Source organism: Astyanax mexicanus, chromosome 13 (assembly GCF_023375975.1).
Source record: "Astyanax mexicanus isolate ESR-SI-001 chromosome 13, AstMex3_surface, whole genome shotgun sequence".
NCBI lineage: Eukaryota > Metazoa > Chordata > Actinopteri > Characiformes > Acestrorhamphidae > Astyanax > Astyanax mexicanus.
The window spans coordinates 34,687,845-34,710,245 of record NC_064420.1 but is presented as its reverse complement, the minus strand read 5'-3'; the positions used below and the strand labels follow the sequence as shown (position 1 = coordinate 34,710,245).

At 37.4% G+C, this 22,401-nt stretch overlaps 1 protein-coding gene across 8 annotated transcripts in view; it reads left to right on the top strand.

Annotated features, from left to right (window-relative positions):
* atp2b3b (ATPase plasma membrane Ca2+ transporting 3b) overlaps positions 1–22,401 on the top strand; it is an 82,354-nt gene that overhangs the window by 54,946 nt on the left and 5,007 nt on the right. For 4 of the 8 annotated variants that reach the window (XM_022677409.2, XM_022677408.2, XM_022677406.2 and 1 more), the window contains 4 exons: positions 927–1,140; positions 3,797–4,008; positions 4,731–4,838; positions 6,210–6,392. In XM_022677409.2, the coding sequence (XP_022533130.2) occupies positions 927–1,140; positions 3,797–4,008; positions 4,731–4,838; positions 6,210–6,392 (717 nt within the window). Of the gene's footprint in view, positions 1–926; positions 1,141–3,796; positions 4,009–4,730; positions 4,839–6,209; positions 6,393–11,512; positions 11,667–22,401 lie in introns of all 8 variants that reach the window. The other 4 variants (XM_022677412.2, XM_022677411.2, XM_022677410.2 and 1 more) reach the window with 2 other exon arrangements.

The following is a 22,401-nucleotide window of genomic DNA, read 5'->3' as shown; positions in this document are numbered from 1 at the left end:
TGACTGCAAGGACTACTGTAACTTTGCTTAAATTAATAAGCTATAGTTTTAAGATATGTAAGAAAGGTAGGGAGAATCCTAAAATGCTGATGTTGAAAATGTGTTTTGAAGTCTTATTAATACAGAATACTTAAATACTGTAGTTAAATTATAGTTATACATATCTGGCAAAAAATAAGAGACCACTTAAAAATTTATTTTTACACCAGGAGTGGCATAAAATTATCCAAAAGCAGTGTGTAAGACTGGTGGAAGAGAACATGCCAAGATGCACGAAAACTGTTCAAAAAATCAGGGTTATTTCACCAAATATGGATTTCTGATCTCTTAAAACTTGAATGAATATGAATATGAACTTGTTTTCTTTGCATCATTTGAGGTCTGAAAGCTCTGCATTTTTTTGTTATTTCAGCCATTTCTCATTTTCTGCAAATAAATGCTCTAAATGACAGTATTTTTATTTGGAATTTGAGAAAACTGTTGTCTGTAGTTTATAGAATAAAACATATACCTATGGTATATTTGGTATACTCTCTGCATTTAAAAATAAAGGTTTACAAAATGTTCTTTAAGCGAAGGTATGGATGATATGATATGGATATGAAATAACCATTTTTGCAATTTCTTGGTTGATATTAAATCGTAATAAATTATATAATTTTCTAATTATTACCAATTTATGCATATTTTAAAATTAATATATAATAGGATAATAATGCACAATTTTTACAATTCACTTTCAAAATTAATAATGTGTAAACATTGGAACTCACTGGACTAAAAGAATGCTTTGTATCATCTTTATTTTTTAAAATCTGAGCCTTCTGTTAGATACAGTGACCAGATATCCTGAAATGCCAGATCACCGTATATAATTTTTTTTGTATACAGCTCTATAAATGTGTGCACATGATTGTTTTTTTCAGGACTCTCCTCTGAAAGCCGTTCAGATGTTATGGGTTAACCTCATCATGGATACGTTTGCATCTCTTGCCCTGGCCACCGAACCGCCCACTGAAGCTCTGCTGCTGAGAAAACCCTATGGCCGCAACAACCCCCTCATCTCCCTCACCATGATGAAGAACATCCTGGGCCATGGAGTCTATCAACTTGTCATCATTTTCACCTTGTTGTTTGTTGGTAAGCAAGGAAGTCCCTCAGTGTGATTGTGACAGGTTTCTTAAATCTAATCCTGGAGAGCAGTGAGTTGATCCAGACACAGAAATCCTCTAGATGGTCTTCAAAAAAAGATTTGAAAACCATACAGTGTCAGAATCCACATAAATAAGTTTGAAGGTGGCAAAAAAAAGAGAATAGCGTTATCACTGAAGTGAGAGCGTCTTAAAGAGTGATTTGTTTATATTGAAGATGTTAAGGTGAAGAAAGCTGACAATGGTCCATGGAGACTAGAAGTTTTTATTGTGTAAAGAGTTTATTGATCATCTTGTTGATCAGCTTCTCCCACATGAGAGTTTCTCAAATGAAAGACGTGACATAAGCCAGCCTAATACCAGTGAAAAGTTTCTTTTTAAATACTGAATTTCTGACATGTTATGGAATTTTCAAGTCTCAGGTCATATATTGTTGGATTTTTGGAATTTAGTTTTTGGCTTTAATTTAATGTCATGATGAAAAGGCTGTCAGCGCACTCTGGCTTCACAGGGAGTTGAACAATGCTTAGAGTCCTTGAGTCTTTTATAGGGATCCATTGTGCTACATGGCAAATTCAGTGAGTTGCCACTTTGAGAGTGCAATTACTAAATAACCTAACACAGGCTAATCATTTCAGGCATGCACAGTGAATTTCTTTCAAACTGTCATATTTACTGATATGGACAAAATCAGATTGGGCTTTTGATTTTTTCTTTTTTTTTTCTTGTTTGGGTGTCATACAGGTGGGTTTGTGTGCTTAAAAATACTGTAAAATAAGCATCTAAATTGTACCATGAGCTGGTCAAAACATGAGTATTAGCAAAACCAGATCCAGCTTTACAAAAAACTACAGTTCTTGCATTCTGTTCCCCAGAAAACATTCCAAAATATGTAGTTTTTTACAGTGACCACTGTGCCTCACAAACGATTCAGGCATGCAGTTTGCATGTTTTTATTTGTTTATTCTATTTTTCGGACTATAAGGCACACTTATATTAAGTCCTTTAATTTTTCAAAAATCGACAGTGCGCCTTATGTATGAATTTTACCAGTCAGGTATTAAGGAGCAGTAAAGCTACTCCACTTAAGTACAGCATTATAAGGGAGTTCCAGTGAAGTTTCCGCAGAGCTAAAGCTGAGTGCAGCGCCATTAGCATTAGCCGCTAACCGCAGCCCTGGCTCTTTCGCTGTTTAGAGGCAAGTAATTTGGTCTGTAGTCTGCATGGTTGCCGTGTTAAAACAAACTACGTTTGATGAACTACTAGCTAAATGACTAGGTGTCATTTACATCTCGCTTAGACAAAATATGGGAAATCTAAGCTAACTGTAATTAAACAAAAGTGCTTTACTCACCAAAATAAAATGTTGTCAGAGGAGAAATCTGTGTAGATTTACATCCAGTAGAAAGGATTTTTTTTCTCACAAGAAGTGAAAAATGGCAATACCCTTGTTTGCCCTATTTTTTCACTCTAAGGCTCACTTAAAATCCTTTAATTTTCCCAAAAATCGTTTTCTGTATGAATTTTACCAGTCAGGTTGTAAGGAGCAGCAAAGCCACTCTACTGAAGTACAGAGTTATAAAGAAGTTCCAGTTTAGTTCTCCAGCAGTATTAGCTTTAGCTGCTAACCATGCTAAACTCTAGCTTTTTAGCCATCCAGAAGTGAGTATTATCGGCCTGTACCTTGCTGCTGACCCCGGCTAGCATCATTAGCATTAGCCGCTATGCTCTTTTGCTGTTCAGAGACAAATATACTGGACTGTAGTCTGCGTGTTTACCATGTTAAAACAAGCTATGTGGGACAAATCGCTAGCTAATATCGCCCTGACTTACCGGAACATGCTGGGTTTCTCAGTGTAGCACTGTTGGGTGGCATTAGCTGCTTACCGCTAGCGGTTAGCCGCTGATGCTGTTATCTTCAGTGAAAATCTTTTACATTTTAGATTACTGTAGATAAACGGAAACGCTTTACTTACCCAAATGAACAGTTTTCAGAAGAGAAATCTGTGTAAATTAACATCCAGCACCTGTTTGACTTGTCTGACTCGTCTGGAACTACAGTTTTGTTTAGCTTAGTAGCTTTGTACCTTAGCTTAGCTTTATAGTGGTGAGACCTGCTGAATTTAGAAGGAACACATGGCAACACCCCTGTCCCTACTACTAGTTACTAGTGTTGCATAAAATGCCCCTTATAATCTGATGCACCTTATGTAAGAAAATAGACCAAAAAATAGACTCATTATTCAGTGTGCCTTATAGTGCGATAAATACAGTACTTCACTGTAGGCATCCTTACTAGTGTCACTTATAATGTGTCTTATAATCTGGTGTCGCCTTGTGTATAAAAATAAACCAGAAAATAGACTTTTATTTTCTGTTAGTCCAGTGAAATGGTCTTTATAGTTTTATAGTCTTATAAGCTTTATAGTCCAAAAAATTTGGTACATACACTTTCATTCATTTCAAGCCACATTAGCTTTTTGGTAAAATTGTAACACTAAAGAGTTAGAAGAACTTCAGACGACAAACAAGGTCTTGGCTGACTGACTGCATCTGGAACAAGGGGGAAATTGTTTAAGTTCTCGAGCACACTTCTGTGTCCCCAGCTCTGACCTCCATGTTCATGTCTCTTCTTCGCTGCTCAGGAGAGAAGATCTTTAACATCGACAGCGGCCGCAATGCTCCACTGCACTCGCCTCCCTCCGAGCACTACACCATCATCTTCAACACCTTCGTCCTCATGCAACTGTTCAACGAGATCAACGCCCGCAAAATCCATGGAGAGAGGAACGTCTTTGACGGCATCTTCTCTAACCCCATCTTCTGCAGTATCGTGCTGGGCACTTTCGGAGTTCAGGTCGTACACTGTCTACACTGCTTAAACTTTTAGCACTAGTTCTATAGAGGCTCTTTGAGTTAACAATAGTGGCTTTTACAGAAAATTGAGCGATGTTTAAGAGGTCACCCCATATATAGCAGATTTTCTGTCTTGTAGAAGGGCCATATGACGATAAATAAATAAAAAAAAAAAAAAATATATATATATATGTATACAGTTTGTAATAGTTTTCATTCATAACAGCACTCTTTTCTACCTGCAGAGCAGAAGTACATTCATAGATGGAAACATCTTAAGACACAGTATGCACATTTACTGATCTAAAGGGGAAAATTCTAATAACTTATTGCAAGGAGGGGCACCATATTGGGCACTCTATCACTATATATTTTTCCCCCCCATAAGATGGGTAACCAATAGGGCACTTTGTCTCTTTTTTGCCACTCTAAAGGCTCTCTAAAGGAAAGCTGCCCCCTGGACTCCCTGCCAATGCAATTATTAATCGTGTAAGAAGGCTAGCACGAGAGGTGGTCCATACCATCAACCTCCTTCTATTAGAATAAGTGCTCTTACCCCAACTGAGAACAATTTAAAAAGATGAAATGCAAGGTCAGTTATTGTATATGACTGATTGCAGTACCGCCACACAGCATATTCAGCGGTAGAGTCAGAGTTGAGTAAGTGGATGGCTTGCTGTGTTCCATCATGTGTGACTTGTGTCGTGTGTGTCCACTGTACAGATCGTGATTGTGCAGTTTGGGGGAAAGCCCTTCAGCTGTGCCCCCCTCAACATGGAGCAGTGGCTGTGGTGCCTGTTTGTGGGAGTGGGAGAGCTCCTGTGGGGCCAGGTGGGAGGAGAGAGAGAGAGAGTGAGAGAAAGAGTGAATGAGACAGGAATGGAAACGATGAATAATGAATGAATTATAAATTATAAAAAGAGTGAGAGAGAGAAAGAAAGAGAGAGGAAGTGTGTGTTATAAGGCAGGAATGGTGATAAGTGGATGAGTTAAGAATGAATTATGAAGTGTGCATCATTCCATTTAAATAAAATTTTAGTCACACAACTAAAAAATATGGGTAAAAAATGTGGATGTTTTGATTATACAGCTCTGGAAAAAATTTAGAGACCACTTCAGTTTCTTAATCAGTTTCCCTGATTTTGCTATTTATAGGTATATGTTTGTGTAAAATGAACATTGTTGTTTTATTCTGTAAACTACGGACAACATTTCTCCCAAATTCCAAATAAAATATTGTAATTTAGAGCATTTATTAGCAGAAAATGAGAAATGGCTGAAATAAAATAATAATTTGGTGGATTAACCCTAGTTTTTAATCAACAGTTTTCATGCATCTTGGCATGTTCTCCTCCACCAGTCTTACACACTGCTTTTGGATAACTTTATGCCACTCCTGGTGCAAAAATCTAAGCAGTTCAGCTTGGATTGATGGTTTTGTGATCATCCTTCTTCCTCTTGATTATATTCCAGAGGTTTTTAATTTGATAAAATCAAAGAAACTCATCATTTTTAAGTGGCCACTTATTTTTTTCCAGAGCTGTATATACCACACATATAATTGTTCTTCAATGACCAGAAGTCAAAGCAGAGGTGACTGTAAAATGGTGGACTACATGATATTATTTTATGTTGTGCTGTGACGAGTCAATCAGACACAGCAGTGCTGTTGGAGTTTTTAAACACTGTGTCAACAATATTGCACTCATATCTTGCTTGTGCACCGTGTAGAATCAGAGACAGAAGCTCATGTTTGTATTTCTTTTATCTTCAAGTCCTTTATCAGTGGTCAAAGAACCTTGGACACAGGACTCTGGTCACAGGATGCTGTTTGCTGAATGCTGTTGGCCGGACAGTGAGGTGTTTTAAAAACTCTGTCTGATCCACTCATACCAGCACAACACCCATACACATGAACAAACCACCCAAATAATAGCTGCTCTGTGGTGGTCCTGTGGGGTCCTGACCATTGAAGAACAGGGTAAATGGAGAATAAGTATAGCTGAAAAAATTTAATTGACAAAAGTGTAAAAACAAGTAGCTGGTATTAATGTTAAAGCTTAATACCACCTACTGATATGCAGTACACCTACAGCTGATATACAGCCCAAAAATATGTTGATATGTAAACATTTGCAAAAATTGAGATTTTGTACATACATACAGGATTGGTCAGCCTCTCTCTCACTCTTTGCGCTCCAGGTCATCGCCACAGTGCCCACCAGCCATCTGAAGTGTCTGAAGGAGGCGGGCACGGGGCCGGGCACTGATGAGATGACTGAGGACGAGCTGGCCGAGGATGAAGAAGAGATAGACCACGCTGAGAGAGAGCTGCGCAGGGGCCAGATCCTCTGGTTCAGAGGCCTCAACCGCATCCAGACTCAGGTGCTGTGTGTGTGTGGGTGTGTGTGTGTGACTGCAAAGGCCTTGTCCCCACCAGTAGCAGTAGTGCTAGTAGAAATCATAGTAGTGCTGATAGTGCTTCACAGACAGTGAGACACAGAATGCTGTTTTGATTTGCTTTACCCTCGCTTCTCTCTTTTTCTTTTGTTTTCTCTTTCTTTTCTTTTTTTTTCTTCCAGATCCTCCTAGAGAGTCACTAATACGTCAGTTTACATTGCCTATGATCTTCTCTATCTCTCTCTATGTCTCCCTCTCTTTCTCTCTCTCTCTCTTTCTCTCTCTCAGTGGTCACTGCTTTTGGGATCCTGCACTAAATGAGTATAGATTTCCCTGACAGGGATCTATAAAGCTCCTCCCCTGCTCAAAGCTGTTTTGCTACTCTATTATGTAACTGGAGTCCTTTAGAGGGCTGATTTATTGCTTAGTTTCTCTTTTGCCTCTGAGCTGCAGGGTTCATCCACTGGAGGTCTATGGGACTTCCCACTACTGCTCTGCCTAATCCGGACATAAGAGCTTTTATCTCCAAATTCCTTGAACATTTCCAGTTCTGAAAACTCTCAGCAGTGTACTTTTCTTGGAACCTTTTCTGTAACTAAGGGGAGGATCAAAAAACGAAGGCCATGGTTTTAGAGTTAATGCTATTTTGATCATTTCAGAGTTTCCATGTGTCCTGGAAAGTCTGAAAAACCTAGAAATTTAGAGACATATTTTTTAGTTACGAAAACACATGAAAAATATGATAATTAATAAAAACATTGCAAAATAATTTGTGAAGTCCTGGAAAAGTTGAACTATTAATCCACTATTTGCATATTACATATTATAGCATTTTATCCACTGATCACTTGTTTTTTGTTAAAGTTTGTAATGCAACATGACACTGAACTTCTTTAGGGCAGATCTGGATTTGCGATTTTTGGAAAAGCCCCCATCACTGTCACGCAAAATCCTTGTTTGTCTATTTCTGACATAATCACTTTTTGGCATAATGTTCTTTGTAATGTCAAAATTTCATAATGAACATTGTAATAAAATATTTTTTACTCTGTCATCCATTAAACAATTTGTTTAACAGCAAGGAATTGCTTAAAATACTAGTTGTTAAAAGTATAATGACCTTTTCTCCTCTTTAGGAGAAATCAGTTATTTTTTCTACTATTTTAAATTATTTCATTTTAAGTCTTCATTAATGAGGAAATATAATAAAGAAGGGCTCAAATATTACACTCAGGAATAAATGTATTTAAGTGTGCATATTAAAAGAATTGTAATATGTTAATAGTTTGTTTGCTGTTCTGAAAGTCATGGAGGATGTTCTTAAGGAAGTCATAAAAGATCCAAATAAGAGAGGAAACTCTTATGTATTTAAATGTATTCAATTGGTTAGGTTTCTGATCTTACTGAATTATCAGGTTCTGCTTGTTTCTTGGTCCCTCTCACTTCTGTCTACTTGTTTTTCTCTCTTCATCACAAGGGCTCTCTCTCTCCTTCAGTACTTTCCTTTCATTTCCACACTGTGTGGGTTATAGATTTTCTTTCTCTCAGTTTATTTCATTTCTTTTCTTTTTTTTTGTTAAAGCTTTTCTTTTTCGAATTGTGTCATTGCTTGTTATTTACAAGAGTTTTAAATGAGCAAATTCCCTTTGTTTTAAGGTAACCCCTCTCTGAATGTATCAGAACCAGTGAGCTTCTATGTATTTACAGGTGTGTGTGTGTGTGTGTGTGTGTGTGTTATTGAATGTGCTCTTTCTGCTGGAGCTAGAGCAGTGCCTTTCCCTCCCCCGTGTCTGCTGAGACAATAACAGAGCTGGGATGATGGTTGATGGGACACTGTAAGGGGATGTTATGATGTGTGTGTGGACTAATAGGGAGGTGTTGCTTGTTTGAGGTTGTGTAAGGCTGTATTGGGCTGTTTGTTGGGGTTCGTAAGTCAGTATGTGGTTTGATGGACCAAAATGCACCAAGAAAAACAATGCTCTTACAAATCAGCCAGTGATGCTGTGATTTGTTGAGGTCTGAGAAAATTTTATATAGACCAAAATAACTGTATTACCTGCAGTGTTTTTCACAATCTTTTGCACACACTTAATCCAATAAGTGCAGAGCATTTTGTAATAACAGTAATTGATCTATTGAATAGTACTACGAATACTAATATCTGTTTGTAATACAATGAAAAAAAACTGTTGTCACATTAATTATTTTTTATATACTTTATTAGTATACATTTATATTGAATTAAATTAATTCATTTATATTTACACTGTATGTACACATATTGAGGGATGCCCCTCCTAATGTATCGTATTTTTCGCACTATACGGCGCAGCGTATTATAAGGTGGATTTTAAGAGACACTATAAGGAACTTCTAATTCAGCAGGTCTCAGAGCTGTGTGGTGGTGGGGGTAGCTAACTAAGTTAGGTAAAGCTAAGCTAAGTAAGTTAAACAAAACTGTGATAAAGAAAGACTTTCTTTTAGAGTCAAATGAGTGCTGGATGTAAATCTACACATATTTCCCTCCTGAAACTGTTTATTTGAGTGAGTAAAAAACGTTTTCTTTTTCCGTTTATTTACAGTAAGCTTAGAAACCCGAATTTCACTTAGGCTGGAGCATTAGCATTAGGAGCTAACTGCTAGTCTTCCGGTAAGCCAAGGTGATATTAGCTAGCGGTTCATCCCACGTAGCTTGTTTTAACATGGTAAAGGGGCAGAAGGCACCTCTAAACAGCAAAAGAGCTAGCGCTTAGTGTGGTTAGCGGCTAATGCTAATGTTTTTCCCAGCAGTTCTAGCCAGCAGTGCTCTGTATGGGGAAATAGTGGTTAGCTGCTAATGCTAATGCTACTCCAGCCTCTGTGCTGGAGAGAGAACTAAACTGAAACTCCTGTAAAACGCTGTACTTAAGCAGAATGGCTTTACTGCTCCTTATAACTAGACTATTAAAATTCATACAGATTATAAGGCACACTGACAATTAAAGGATTTTAAGTTTGCCTTATAGTGTGAAAAATACTGTATATTTTACCTACAGTAATATAGGTAATTGTTGGCACAGATGTGCACATCTATAGTCCAATTACTTTTGTCCACATAGTGTGTGTATTGCAAACATGTTCAGCATATTATTAGAAAACATATAGTTAGAAACTGTTTATGATTAGACTCCAGATTTCTGCTCTGCCATTTCAGTGACATTGAAATGTTTTCAGCAAGGCAGGAAGGGAAGTCTGCTTGCTGCTCTGGCACACAATCAATAATCATTCTACAATCCCAGCTTCAAAGAGAATCTTTTAGAACTTTTACACACACATAACACATAGCACCCACACGCACACAAACATGCACATCACCAACAGTTGGTAACACATATTATCCACATACATTTGCTAATGTATACCTACAGACACTCACACACACAGTGAGCTGAGTGGATGGAACGAAGCTGTATGATAAAGGGTTTGTTGTGGGCGTGGCAGACACAGATTGCTGAAGTGCTAGCAAAGCTCCTTACAAGGTTTCCATCGATCCCTGCGCTGCCCGACACTGCGTTGACAAAACAAAACACACATTATAGCAGTTAGCCTCGTGTCATCAGTCAGATGAATTTGATCAAGGCTTTCTTCCAGCAGTGGCTCCATGAAAGAGTGCAAGCTTACCCTTCATTAACAAGATTTAGACACAGGTCATGGCCCACAGTTTCATCTGCTCTAGACCTAGTCTTAGGGGGAAGTAGCACATTAATAGGTTTAATAAGTGTGTTGGAAAATGGGTGTGCTTAGCAAAAGTTTCTGGAAGGAAAAGTCTAATTTAAAATAAACAAAATAGGTGTTTTATGCTGCCCTCAGGTCCTCCTCGGAAAGTTAAAGATCGTAATTACGACTTGAAATGCGTTTGAGTGTTTTATGGTCGGTTGGAAATGGACATCATTAAGAAAATCCTTTTGTTTATATATTATATTATATATACAAATTATATATGTTTATATAGTATGTGAAACAGTTTGTTGAAAAACTGTTTAAAAATATCCTAGCATAAAATCCATATATGTGCACGAGGCACCTAGCTTTGTTGCTATTCCTTAATAACATTAGTGCAAGTTGTTCTGAACCACCTGTACATTTAATATCCATAGAAATATAATTATGTCTAAAATTGGGTTTGCAATAGATTTATTTTTTCGAAAAAAAAAAAGAAGTGATATTAAAATTTGCAGTGATTTCACCAGAACTCAATATCCTGACATATCATTGTTTTATTTATACACTATGTATATGTAGATTGAAGTAAAAATAAATTATATTGGGGAGTTATATCTACTTGTTGTAAATTAAATAATAATAATGAGAAAGGTTTATGATAATGTCACTTGTATTGAAAAGTCACCACACAGAATTAATCAAATGGCATCATGTGAACTTGGGACTCCTAGCTTTCATTAACTGTCAGCAACATTACTATTCTTTACTATTTACAAATATATGTATACGAATAAATAATATTCTTCTGTTGGATTTGTAGCTAGGCGGGCGTAGTCAGAAAATGACCTTTTTTCGCAGAAGTTCCAGTTATTTGTGATTTTTAAGTAATAAAACAAATATAATTGACAAATAGACTGCACAGGGACACTCTGCCTCTGCTGTTTAGTGAACTCTGAAGTCTTACTGTTCTCTATAGGCCATCGTTTTAGGCATCCTCACATGCATTTTGGCATTTGGAGTAATGACAATATTGTGCCACTTTTTGTGTATTCCAGGTTCACTTTGTTTTCTTTGAAAATAAATGAGAGTTGATTGACACGGTCAGGGAATGTGTCTGAGCAGGCGTGAGGGTGTGTTTGTTTTAATGCGTATTCCAGTGTCTTTGGGCTCTTCAGTTGTGAAATTGTGGTGTTGGAAAGTTGTGGCTGTGCCCGTGTTTACTACCATTCTTTCTACAGAAATGTTAATAAGATGGTTTTTGCTACATTCTGTTATTTTTTTCCTGGCTCTCCTCCTTCTTCTCTCTTTCTCTCTTTCCATCTCCCTCTTTATCTGTCTTATCTATCTCTCTCCCTCTCTCAAATGTGTGAAGTGTGTGATATGGTTCTCTCTCTCTCCTGCAGATGGAGGTAGTGAGTACATTCAAGAGAAGTGGTTCGTTTCAGGGTGCAGTGCGACGGCGCTCGTCTGTGCTCAGCCAGCTCCATGACGTAACCAATATTTCTACCCCCACTCATGTAGTTCTCTCCACTGCCAATGCAAGCGCCGCCCCCGGGAGTGAGTCCCCCCGCTTAACCTGTGTCAGATACAACACACACACACACACACACACACACACACTTGATACATGCAAAACACACTCGCTGACACGTGTTTGTTTTTATAGTTTGTCAGGCCACGTGTCCCTTATTATATAGGTGTATATTAATACATATATGATATGTATATAACTATCAACATAACTAACTATATCCAAACTATAATTTATATATATAAATATGAATGGACCAATGTAAATACTCCACTTACATGGAATTAACACAACTACTTTCACTTCAAATTAAAGTTATGTGTTAGCTGATCTTCAGTAACAAAACCAAACGTATTTGCTCATGTAAAATGTGAAATTTTATGATATAATTAAGAAAAAAATTTATTTAGCAAACTATATTTTAATAAATTAAAATATATATATATATTTATTTTATTATTTATATTATTATATTTATATTATTTAAGCATTTTCTTACAAAATCCTTTATAATAAAAATAAACAAAAGATAAACACTTTTGCTCTTTTAAAATGAAACCTTCCTCAGGATTATTCTTCTGGTCCTAATAAATGTGTTTCTCATATTTGGCCTGAAAAAGTATGAAAACAAACACATACATACTTTATCACACACACACACACACATGCACACATCTCACACCAATAACTATTAACACAGTACACTGGCAAACACACAAACACTGCCCACCCGCATACACACATTGCACCAGGGGTGCAGTGTAATGTTTATTATCTACTGTTTATTTTTTATTATTTCTTTACATTGTTTTTCTGAAAGTTGCCTGTGGTCAGTCTGGTTTCTGTGCGTGTTTGGCTCCTTGCAAGTTGGCCCGTCTGACCATGTGGACTGTTGTTTGCACCCCTGCCCCTTCTGTCTTGCTGTGTTGGTCCTCTCCTCTCGCTGTCGGGTTGTCCTTGTCTGGTGGGGCTTGATTTTGTTTTCAGTGCCCTCTGGATGGGCCAAGTAAGCCATTCTCTCTCTCTCTCCCTCCCTCCTTACTTTCATTCGATCAGACCACTTACAGCGCCGATGCACTATGTTAAATGCCTCGTCTGCTGCTTCGACAAGGAGCTGTTTGTGGTTTAGAGTTTCGCTCTCAGAGTTGGGTTACATGTAGATTCCAGCATCCACTTCAGAGCTCTATGGAATGATCCATAATGTAACTCGAGTTGCACAAAGTATCGACAGTTCAGTAACAAAGTTCAGTACTGCAGATTGCCGAACAATTCACTGCTTTTTTCATTTCTGTATTTAAAAATAATAGAATAGTTGTGTTTATATAAAAAGATAATGAATAAAAATTATTTGAAACCTAATCCAAACATCAATGTTAGTCAATGTTTGGAAATCCAAGATTCCATATTTCATCACATATATTGCAGATAAGTTTATGGCATTCTGGGAATAATACAGTATCAGTTTTAAAATGTACAATTGCAAGATAAAGTAAGAGAACTTAACTGATTACTTAAAATAATTATTATAATCATAGATAAACACACGAACATTTGTCAATTCATGTTTTTTATTGAGCACATAGAGTAAATACCCACAGTGCAGGCTAGAAAAAATAGATTGGCCCTGTGTTTTAATAACGTCTGCAAAAGCTAAGAGTTTCAAATAAGGAAATAAAATATGACCATAAAATAAAGGCTGCAAAGCATTGTTAAAGACCTGAACAAGGTATGTACTGTGTCCTTTCCAAAAGAATATATGGAAAGCAGTCCATACCTTCAAGCTAAGTAAATGTTGGGTAATGCAACAGGACAGTGACCCAAAGCAAAAAAAGTAGATAAACTAAAAAATGAATTAAAATTAAGTGTGCACTCACATTTAATCAATTCAAGACCTTCTTAGAAATGTGATGTAACTGAAAGGTCAGAAATCTCTTCCTAGTGATGGAGCTCTGATGGATTTTTAAAGTCTTCTTAACATTCTGCCCAACCATGAGAGGAATCTACCTAAAAAGCATTGGATTGAAATTGGATGCTTCTGAGGAAATGCAGAGAGAACATGGCACCGGGTTCTTTTTTTTTTTTGAGAGGTTTCTGTTGCACTGTAGGTTTGCAGTGGTACAGAGCTAGAGCTCAAAAGCTTTTCCTGCGATCATACATGCCAAATTGTGGCGAAGTGTTCCGGCCTGTGCAGGGGTAAACCTTCGAGTATAAGCCCTACGAGGTTCTGCTCTCTCCCTCGATTTCTCTCTTACTCTGCTTCTTTCTTACTTTCCTTCTTACTCTCTCTCTCTTTCTCTGTCTTCTGCCTGTTTTCAGAAAATGCAGGTTACGTTTTCTCATCTTTTCTGAGCAATTTTGTGAAAGTGTCACCTAATGTCTGTGTGCTTTTGACTTTCTAACACAGCTCCATGAATACAGAGTCAACTTTTCCTGTTTTTGTCACTCACACTGTCTCTCTCTCTCTTTCTTTCTCTATTTCTGTATCTCTTCTATCTGTTTTATTTTCTTTTACCTGTTTTCTATATTTTTCTATAGCTACCTGTTTTGTTCTGTCCTTTTTCAGGGATCTTTTTTTATTTAAAAAAATGCATAACTCTGAACATGAAATACAAATTTAAATATATGTATAAGGTTCTTTTAACACCACTCATTTAAGCTTCGTACTGTTTTATGCATAAGTTTTCTTTTTTTCGTGATTCGCAGCGTAGTGTTAAGAGCGAATCCTCAAAGCTTCTCAAACTTTAAGCTTTAAGCTCTTGTGTTTTGTTTTGGCTTTCTTCCTCCATCACTCTTGTGTGCGCTCAAGGCTCGTTTCTTTGGGTTGCAGGGTAGAAGTGTCAGGCTTATGTTTCTCATGTTCCCCCCGCAGCTGTCCGCTCTGTGTGCTGCTCCATCCTCCATGTCAACACACGTCTCATCCTATTTCTTTTGCAAGTGTGTAGATGTGAGTGTGTTGTGTCCTGTGTGTTGGTGTGTGTGCGTGTGTGATGGGTTTTACATGTCCTCACATGTCCACGCTTCAGTGTAAGATCCCTTTTCCTCACCCTCTAACGCCTGGCTCCTTACTCACTCTCTCCTCTCCTCTCCTCTTTTTTTTGTTGCTGTCCTCATCATGTTGGCTTTCTCTGCCTGCAGTCAGATTTGTAGGCAGAATGTCTGTGTGTGTTTAAATGTGATTTCAGCCTCTAACCTGCTCCCTTATAGGTGAATTACAATGGGAAAAGTTGTAAAACATCAGGTTTATCAGGTCTATATCTTTCTTAGTTAGAACAGAACTTGGTAATCAGTATAGATTAATATTTATTGAGATTTAATCAGAAATTCGTGCAGTATATAGGTATATTAATTCATACTCATGCTCAACTAGACACAAATATAAAAAAAACATTTACAGAAATCAACAAACAAGAATTATTGATTGATGTGGAAGAAACAGTTAACAGGAAAATAAGATAATCTTAGATATGTAAATTATTAATTATTTCAGCTGATCAGTTTTGAGGCTGTCATGATGTTAAGAAAATAAGATAAATATATATATTTTTTATTGTTATGAGCATTGGCGTAGGAACCGGGGGGGATAGGGGGGACATGTCCCACCCAATATTAGAAACAGGTGGTTTTGTCCCCCCCAAAAATGATATCGTTTCACTCAGATCAGCTGTACTTTTTATGAGGAGACAGACCGGACCAATCACGGAGCCGGTTCAGGTATTAAGTCCCGCCTCTCAGTAGAAACAGCCAATCAGCTTGCTTGTTTTGCGGCGCGCGGCGGCAGTGTGCTGTTGGGGAAGCCCCTCCCCCTCACTGTGAGATTTAGCAGCGAGATCGGGACACGCAGCCGCTTCAGCTGATCTTAAAACAGATCTGGATATACGGAGATTTTTCTAAAAGAAAGGTAACGGTAGGCTTACCACGTAAACTGTGATGATGTTTCTGATAGCTGGTTAAAAACACACGTCTTTGAATCAGCACACAGATCAAAACCCACTGTGATTAATAAACTGCAGCTGTGTTAGTGAGTTACCTTAACTTTGGAATTAGCAAGATTGGGAGTCAAGGTTAAAGAAAAAAACAGCTATATATGTAATGTTCAACTTGGCCTGTACCTGATCAGATAATCACTATTTCACTATTAATTTAGTATTACAGGACTTACTGTGAGCTATAATGAACGAAAATACATTTAGCTAACTAGTTATCTAGAAGCTGGATGTAGTGGATAGCCAGAATGTAGTACAGTACATTATGTTAGTAGTTTAAAGCAGTTTCTTAACCCTGATGACTGCCCTTAAAATTGTGTGTTTTCCAGCGGATTTAACTGATCAGCTAATAAACATTTCTTTATTGAGTTTACCTGTTCAAATCCCTTAGCTCCCTCTAGACCCTAAATCAATCATTATGTATATCCAGCAGTGTATTAGACACATCATACCACCACTTACTTTAATAAATGCCTTTAAAGCAGCGAAAGCTCTAGAATATGCAGAACAGTGTTAATATGCAGTAGAATATGTAAGGACAGGGCTGAGAAACAGTGCTGTATCGTGACTTCTGTTCATTTGTAGTTCACAGTAAGACCACATGTCCTGACGTTTATAAAAATCTCTAAGAAACGACAACATCTTAAGAAGAGCTCAGGAGAAAATGTAAATATATGACAGAATTATAATGCCAATTCATAATAATAAAAATAAGAATAATAATAAAAAATAATAAACAAATCTATTATTATTATAAATATTAGGTGATAACTGATCATTTTTGTCATATGTATATAATTCAGACATTGTATGCATAATTTTTAACAGTAACTGTAACGTGGAGTAACATGTTTAGGTTGTAATAGCACCTTATAATAATAATTTACTTTTAATTAGTCATTAATTAGTAATTTCCACAAATGTTGTTCTAGGAAACTGTAGGGTGGGCTTGGGTTCATATTGGCAAATGTGCCCCCCCCATAATAATGTTTTTAAGAATTTTTTTAGGCGAATGAAAGGACATCTAAGAATAATTTATTTCTTAAAACTCCTCTTTGAAACTGCTTCCTGGCTCTACATGTTCAATAGTATTTACACACCTTCTAATTAGTCAATTCAGCTACTTTAACATGCACTCATTACTAACACATGCATCTAGTTGCTCACACACAGCTTTTCTCTGTAGAATCTCTGTAGAAAAGCTACTAGAAATACTGCCAAACACTGGCTGTGAAACTGTGGATCTGCATTGCATATGGAGTGATGGAGCTCCAACTAGTGCCTACTGGATGAGAGATGTTTATGAAGAAGTGAATCCTCCAGCATCTGTACCTGACCCCAGTAATGCTCTTGTGGCTGAATGCAGTCAGATTCTTGTAGCAATGTTCGGACATCTAATGTAAAGCCATCCAAAAGGAGTAGAAGCTGCAGCTGCAGCAAGAAGAGAAAAGACTCCTTACTGAGACTCTACACATGTTTATATCATATTTAGGTAGGTGTATCTGGTATTATTTTCTTAGGCATTACATACGTTTAATTATACAGATTATCCAGTGGTTCACATTTGTTTTGACTGGGGTTTAGTAAAACATGTTCACCCCATGAACGCGTGGCTCTGATGGATATCCCTGTTTACCACTGGCCTGTCAGCTCTCTCATTTGTTCAAACATTACCGTGTATGGTAACTCCCTCTGTGTGTGCAGGAGGGTTTCACTGGAAAAAAGGTTATGACTTCACATGAGTTACAGCAGCGCTCTTGAAACAACTGTAGATCTGACCTCTTCATCTTCCCCGTGAACTTTGGGACGTGAGGCTGTCAAATATCAAACCACTTGGAGGAATACTGATGATTAGTGTTAGAGATTTTTACAACAGATCAGAGAGAGTTGGGACTGTACTGAAGATGCAAATAACAAATCCGTATTTATTACATTTACTTTTGCTTTTATTTCATTGCAGACAGTATAAACACAAAGTATTTTATGTTTTGTCTGGGTACCTTCATTTCGTTTAATGATATACATCCATTCTTGCAGTTCAGGCCTGAAACATATATTAGAAAAAGGTGGTACAAGGGTCATTTAGGCTTAGTAATAGGGTGAAATAAATAACATTTTTTTATGTCAGTGATTAAAATTATGATTTTGTTCAGTTTTTACAAAAGGCTTTAATCAGCAAAAGCCCTGTCAGGACAGAATTAGTTTCTCAGGGGCTTCAGGGGTAATTTTTTTTATTTATTCCTGTCCAGAACGACCATATATGTGTTTTTCTCAGACGTCCTCTGATTAAATTACAGGCTGAATTACCTACTGTTTTTCTTTGTACTCCGTGATCCTCTGGTAATTTTAGTCCTGTCTGGATCCACATCTATAAGTTTCGTCACCTCGCGTTTAATAATAAAATAGCTATTTGTCCACTGCCACGCACCGTAATTTGGGCGTACGTTTCCACGGAGATCCACGTAAACACAACAGCAAGTGCAAATGGAGGAGCTACTGAACGCGATGTCATGTGACCAAGAAAGCCAAAAAAAACTCCCTGGTCTTCGTGTTTTTATTTGCAGTCCGGATGCAAGAGTTTTATCACTATTAGTAAAAGTGTGAAACATATTTTTTACACACGTCCCCCTGAGAAACTAATCCGGTTCGGATAGGACTAAAGAAAGTCAGAGAATATCTAGTCAACCACAATACAAAATTAAATTTACAAAAGCCACTTAAAACTTTACTGTGCAAAACAGAAGCCTTATGTTTAGCATGTCCAGAAGCGGCATCGACTTTTCTGAGCTCAGATGCATGTGGGATGAACAATCGCACAGTGCAAACATGTATTGTGCTCGGACAAATCAGTATTCCAGATTCTTTTTTGGAAAAAGTGGAAGTTGTGTGCTGTGAATCAGTGAATTAAAGAACCATCTAGACTGTAACTTGCAACGAATCCAAAAAGCCATCACACTGTCATGGTGTGAAGATGTGTCAGTACATGTCTTTGATGCAGCTTTTGATGAACACTTTTTTAAGGGATAATTTGAGAAAAATGTATGATGTGATTAGACAAACAAATAATACAATGGGTTCACATTTTTATTTGCATTTTTCATGTTATCCCAACATTTTTTCTGATTTAGGTTGTAATTTGCTAAATACCATCTACATCCAGATACATCTTATACATAGAGTGACTACTACAATTAAATGTGTACAACTACATCAACCTGCATTAGTGACTCATGATAAGTAGATCCTGGGATCTACTGTAGATCCATATCTGTGTGTTTCATCAGTTTGCTGGTGAAGCGAAGGTTGTTTAACCCTGCATTCATTAGAGGGACTGTAGAGCATCAAGTGACGTTGATGATCTCAACCCTCAGGATGCAAGTTTTTGAGTCTAATTCGACTCGACGCGAATTCATAAGGTCAGCGGGATGTGAGGCCATTTTCTTAAGCAGGATGTGAGGTCATTGTCATTAACCTTCTGTTTTCATCCACCCAGCTTTTAAGCACTCTTTCCTTCTTCTGCTTACACGCTCTCACTCTGTTCCTGCTTCAGGGACTCTTATTTAGCCGTAGACGATCTTTAGGGAAAAAAAATATAATGATTCAAACGATTTGCTGAAGAGAAATATCTAATTTTAGTTTTTTTTTTGTTGTTTTTTTTTAATGATCGAGTTTTTCCATCAAGCTCTTTTCTTTGAAGGACAGCGTGGGGGAGACAGTGGACTGTAATCTGGCATGCTAACCATCCAGAGCAAAGAGAAAAACATCAGTAGTGACATCCAGTCTTTGCTTTCATCCATTTCTCTACTGTGGGCATTATACTCGAAAGTTTACCTGCATCCATGCAAAAAAAAAATAAGAAAAGAGAAAACGAATACTAAATGAAAAAATGCCGACAAAATGAAAACGAACAACACAAAAAGTGAAGAAAAATTCAGTTGCATGAGGTCTTTTTCCTTGGTGACAGACAGGCTCTTTGGAAAAACAGATAAACACTTAACCAAATGCTTGACCGTTTCTTCCTGTTTGTTTGTTGGTTTATTTGTTTGTCGTTTTCTTCTGTCATTTGATATCTTTTCTTTCCAGTTCATTTAGCCTCTTTTCCTTTGCTGGGTGAGTTTCTGTTTTTTGGACTGGGGTGAGAGGGGTGATGGGGAGGAGGTGGGCTTTACCGCAGCAAAGGAATGTGCATCTAAATCTTCTCATCTCCAACTCTTTTATATATTTCTATACATGTATACACACACACACATCACCGGCGCGTGTGTATATGTGCTACAGCTTCATTTGATTTGTCCTTACAGCATGAGCCTGGCTGCTTTACCACCATGCATTCAGTTCTTCATTCCCTTTTTCTTTTCTCTTCAGTTCTCTTTCTCTTTGTTTTTTTCTTTGTTCCGTTTCTGTAACAGAACGAGACAGCTGCACTGGAATGAGCGTGTCCACTGTGTGTGTTGGTTTCTGATTGGCTCCTGTGCTCCTCCACTCTTCTCCTGGTTTAGCCAGCCTGCAGCAGAACGCATCCAAGCTCGCGCCAGCTCTTCTGTTCACCCATCTGCACCTGTCTGCACTGCTGCATGCGAAACGATGCTCTGCTTTCTGTTTACCTACCTATCTCTCTCTCTCTCTCTCTCTCTCTCTCTCTCTCTCTCATTTGCTCTGTCTATCTTCATCTCACTCTCTCTGTCTCTCTGAAATATGAATAATAAATAAATAAATAAAAGCACTGCTCCGACACAACCATCCTAAATTATCCCCTACTGCTTTTTAGTCTGACTGGAAAGAAGCCGAATGTGGGAGCGATCCTGAATTGTGCTACTTTCGGAGACAGACAGAATCCAGGCATATGATACTGTACCCACACAGTGGCGTGTTTGTGCTGATTTTGCCGTGTCTGTGTTTACTGTGCCTGTTCTGTGCTTGTCTTCACTGTGGCAGTGCTTGTTAAGGTCTTCTGTCACAGCAAGTGGGTGGGTAGACAGCGTGGCAGGAAATTACCCTGGTCAGTGCAGGCTGAAGTCATCATCCCCTATCAATTAGTTTTTTACTTCAGGTGCCTTAAATTTAGAGATGGAAAATACTTGAATAATAGTGCTTCATTACTATATTTACGTATTAATAAAATGAAGTATTATTAAAAATATATACACTTTTAATTAAAATACATTTTCATTTAGGCCTTTAAAATATTCATTATAAATCTTAAAGATTATACTTTTCAGTAAGTTGAGTTCATGTGCATTTGAGCCTCAAAAAAACATTTGATCAAATTAAGTTTAATTTTAGTTTGTACTCTGGACAAATGCTGTGTGATCCAAGACTAGGCTTAAACTCTGTCTGGAAAACTACCAATAAGAGTGAAATACCTTTTAGGCTAGTCATAGATTTAGCCTAGTCATATGCTATATATTGCTTTTAGTGGAAATTCTCAATTCAAAATTTGGTGCAATCTTAGATTTAGCTTAATCCCTGTCTGGGAAACTGCTCATAAGAGTTGATGGAGAATCTCCATTTAGAAAGCTGAAAACCAGCCTGTCAGGAAAACAAGGTCTGTAGGCTCAAACTTCACTTCTAACCATTTTAATGACATAACTTGCATATTAATTTCAGAGTAGTTACAAGTACAGTAATCCATAGTCTTAAAGGAATAATCTTACCCTAAAACAACTCAAATTTATCTCGTTGAATTAATAGGGTTTCAAACACATATTTTATAATATGTTACTGCTGTTATCCAAACAACTTTTATTTACAAAATTGGTACTTCAGAGGAAAAACCTGTAAGTTTATCGCAGAGTATATAGCACTAGTTCTGCACAATATCAGAAACAAAATGTTGTTCTGCAGTAAATGTTGGAATATTAATAAAATATGCATAAATACAAATAAATAATTAGTATTGAGCAAGTTGTAGCATTACATGTATGTTTAATTTGGGGTACCTGACATTTCATGTCCTGCTATGCGAGTATTGTGTCAAATCAAAACGCTCACATTACATGATAGACTAATAAATGCACTGTAATGATGGTGCAATAGTTTTTCATTTCTCATCAGTGTGTTAGTTTCAGGTTTGATAACCAGACAGCAAGTTCAGCTCCCATTAAATGGTATTTTTGAACTGTGAAAAAACCCTAAAGCTCTGTACAGCTTACTGTCAGAGAGCAGTCAGAATTTAAATAATTCACAAAACAATGAACAATATTATATAATCTTTAAAATATCTTCATAGCTACACAAAATGTTTTAAAATGCAGTTTTTAAAAGAGACTTTTTTTCGGTCAGAACTGAAAAACAAAATTACTCACAAAACAGGTTTTAGACATTACTCTGCATCTCACCCTAATCTTCTAACAGCCCATGACTCTTCTCATTAACACTCTTTTGGTTGATGGCTTCATTAGGCTGTGCATGCTCACAACATGTGATGCCGCATCACAGTCACATGACCTGAGAGCTTCATTGCTTCATTTTTGCATCCCTGTGATGTAGCCAATCCCCTGACCTCTGCCAGCGCCAGTAAGGCATCAGTCATATTGACATGACTGCATCTTACCTCCATCCCACCAGGTGGACCCCCCAGTCCTGCGTCTGTGTGTCCTGCCATTTCGCCCTCCCCACCTTCCTCTAATGTTCTTCCCAGCACTCTGTTGCAGATTCTAACCCACCCTCTCTCTATCTTTGACTGCTTGTCTATGTGTGTATTAAGGCGTTATTCTCTCTTATTCTTTTTCTTTCCTCTTGTCCTTGTCTTTTTTCTATATCTCTATTTTTTTTCTCT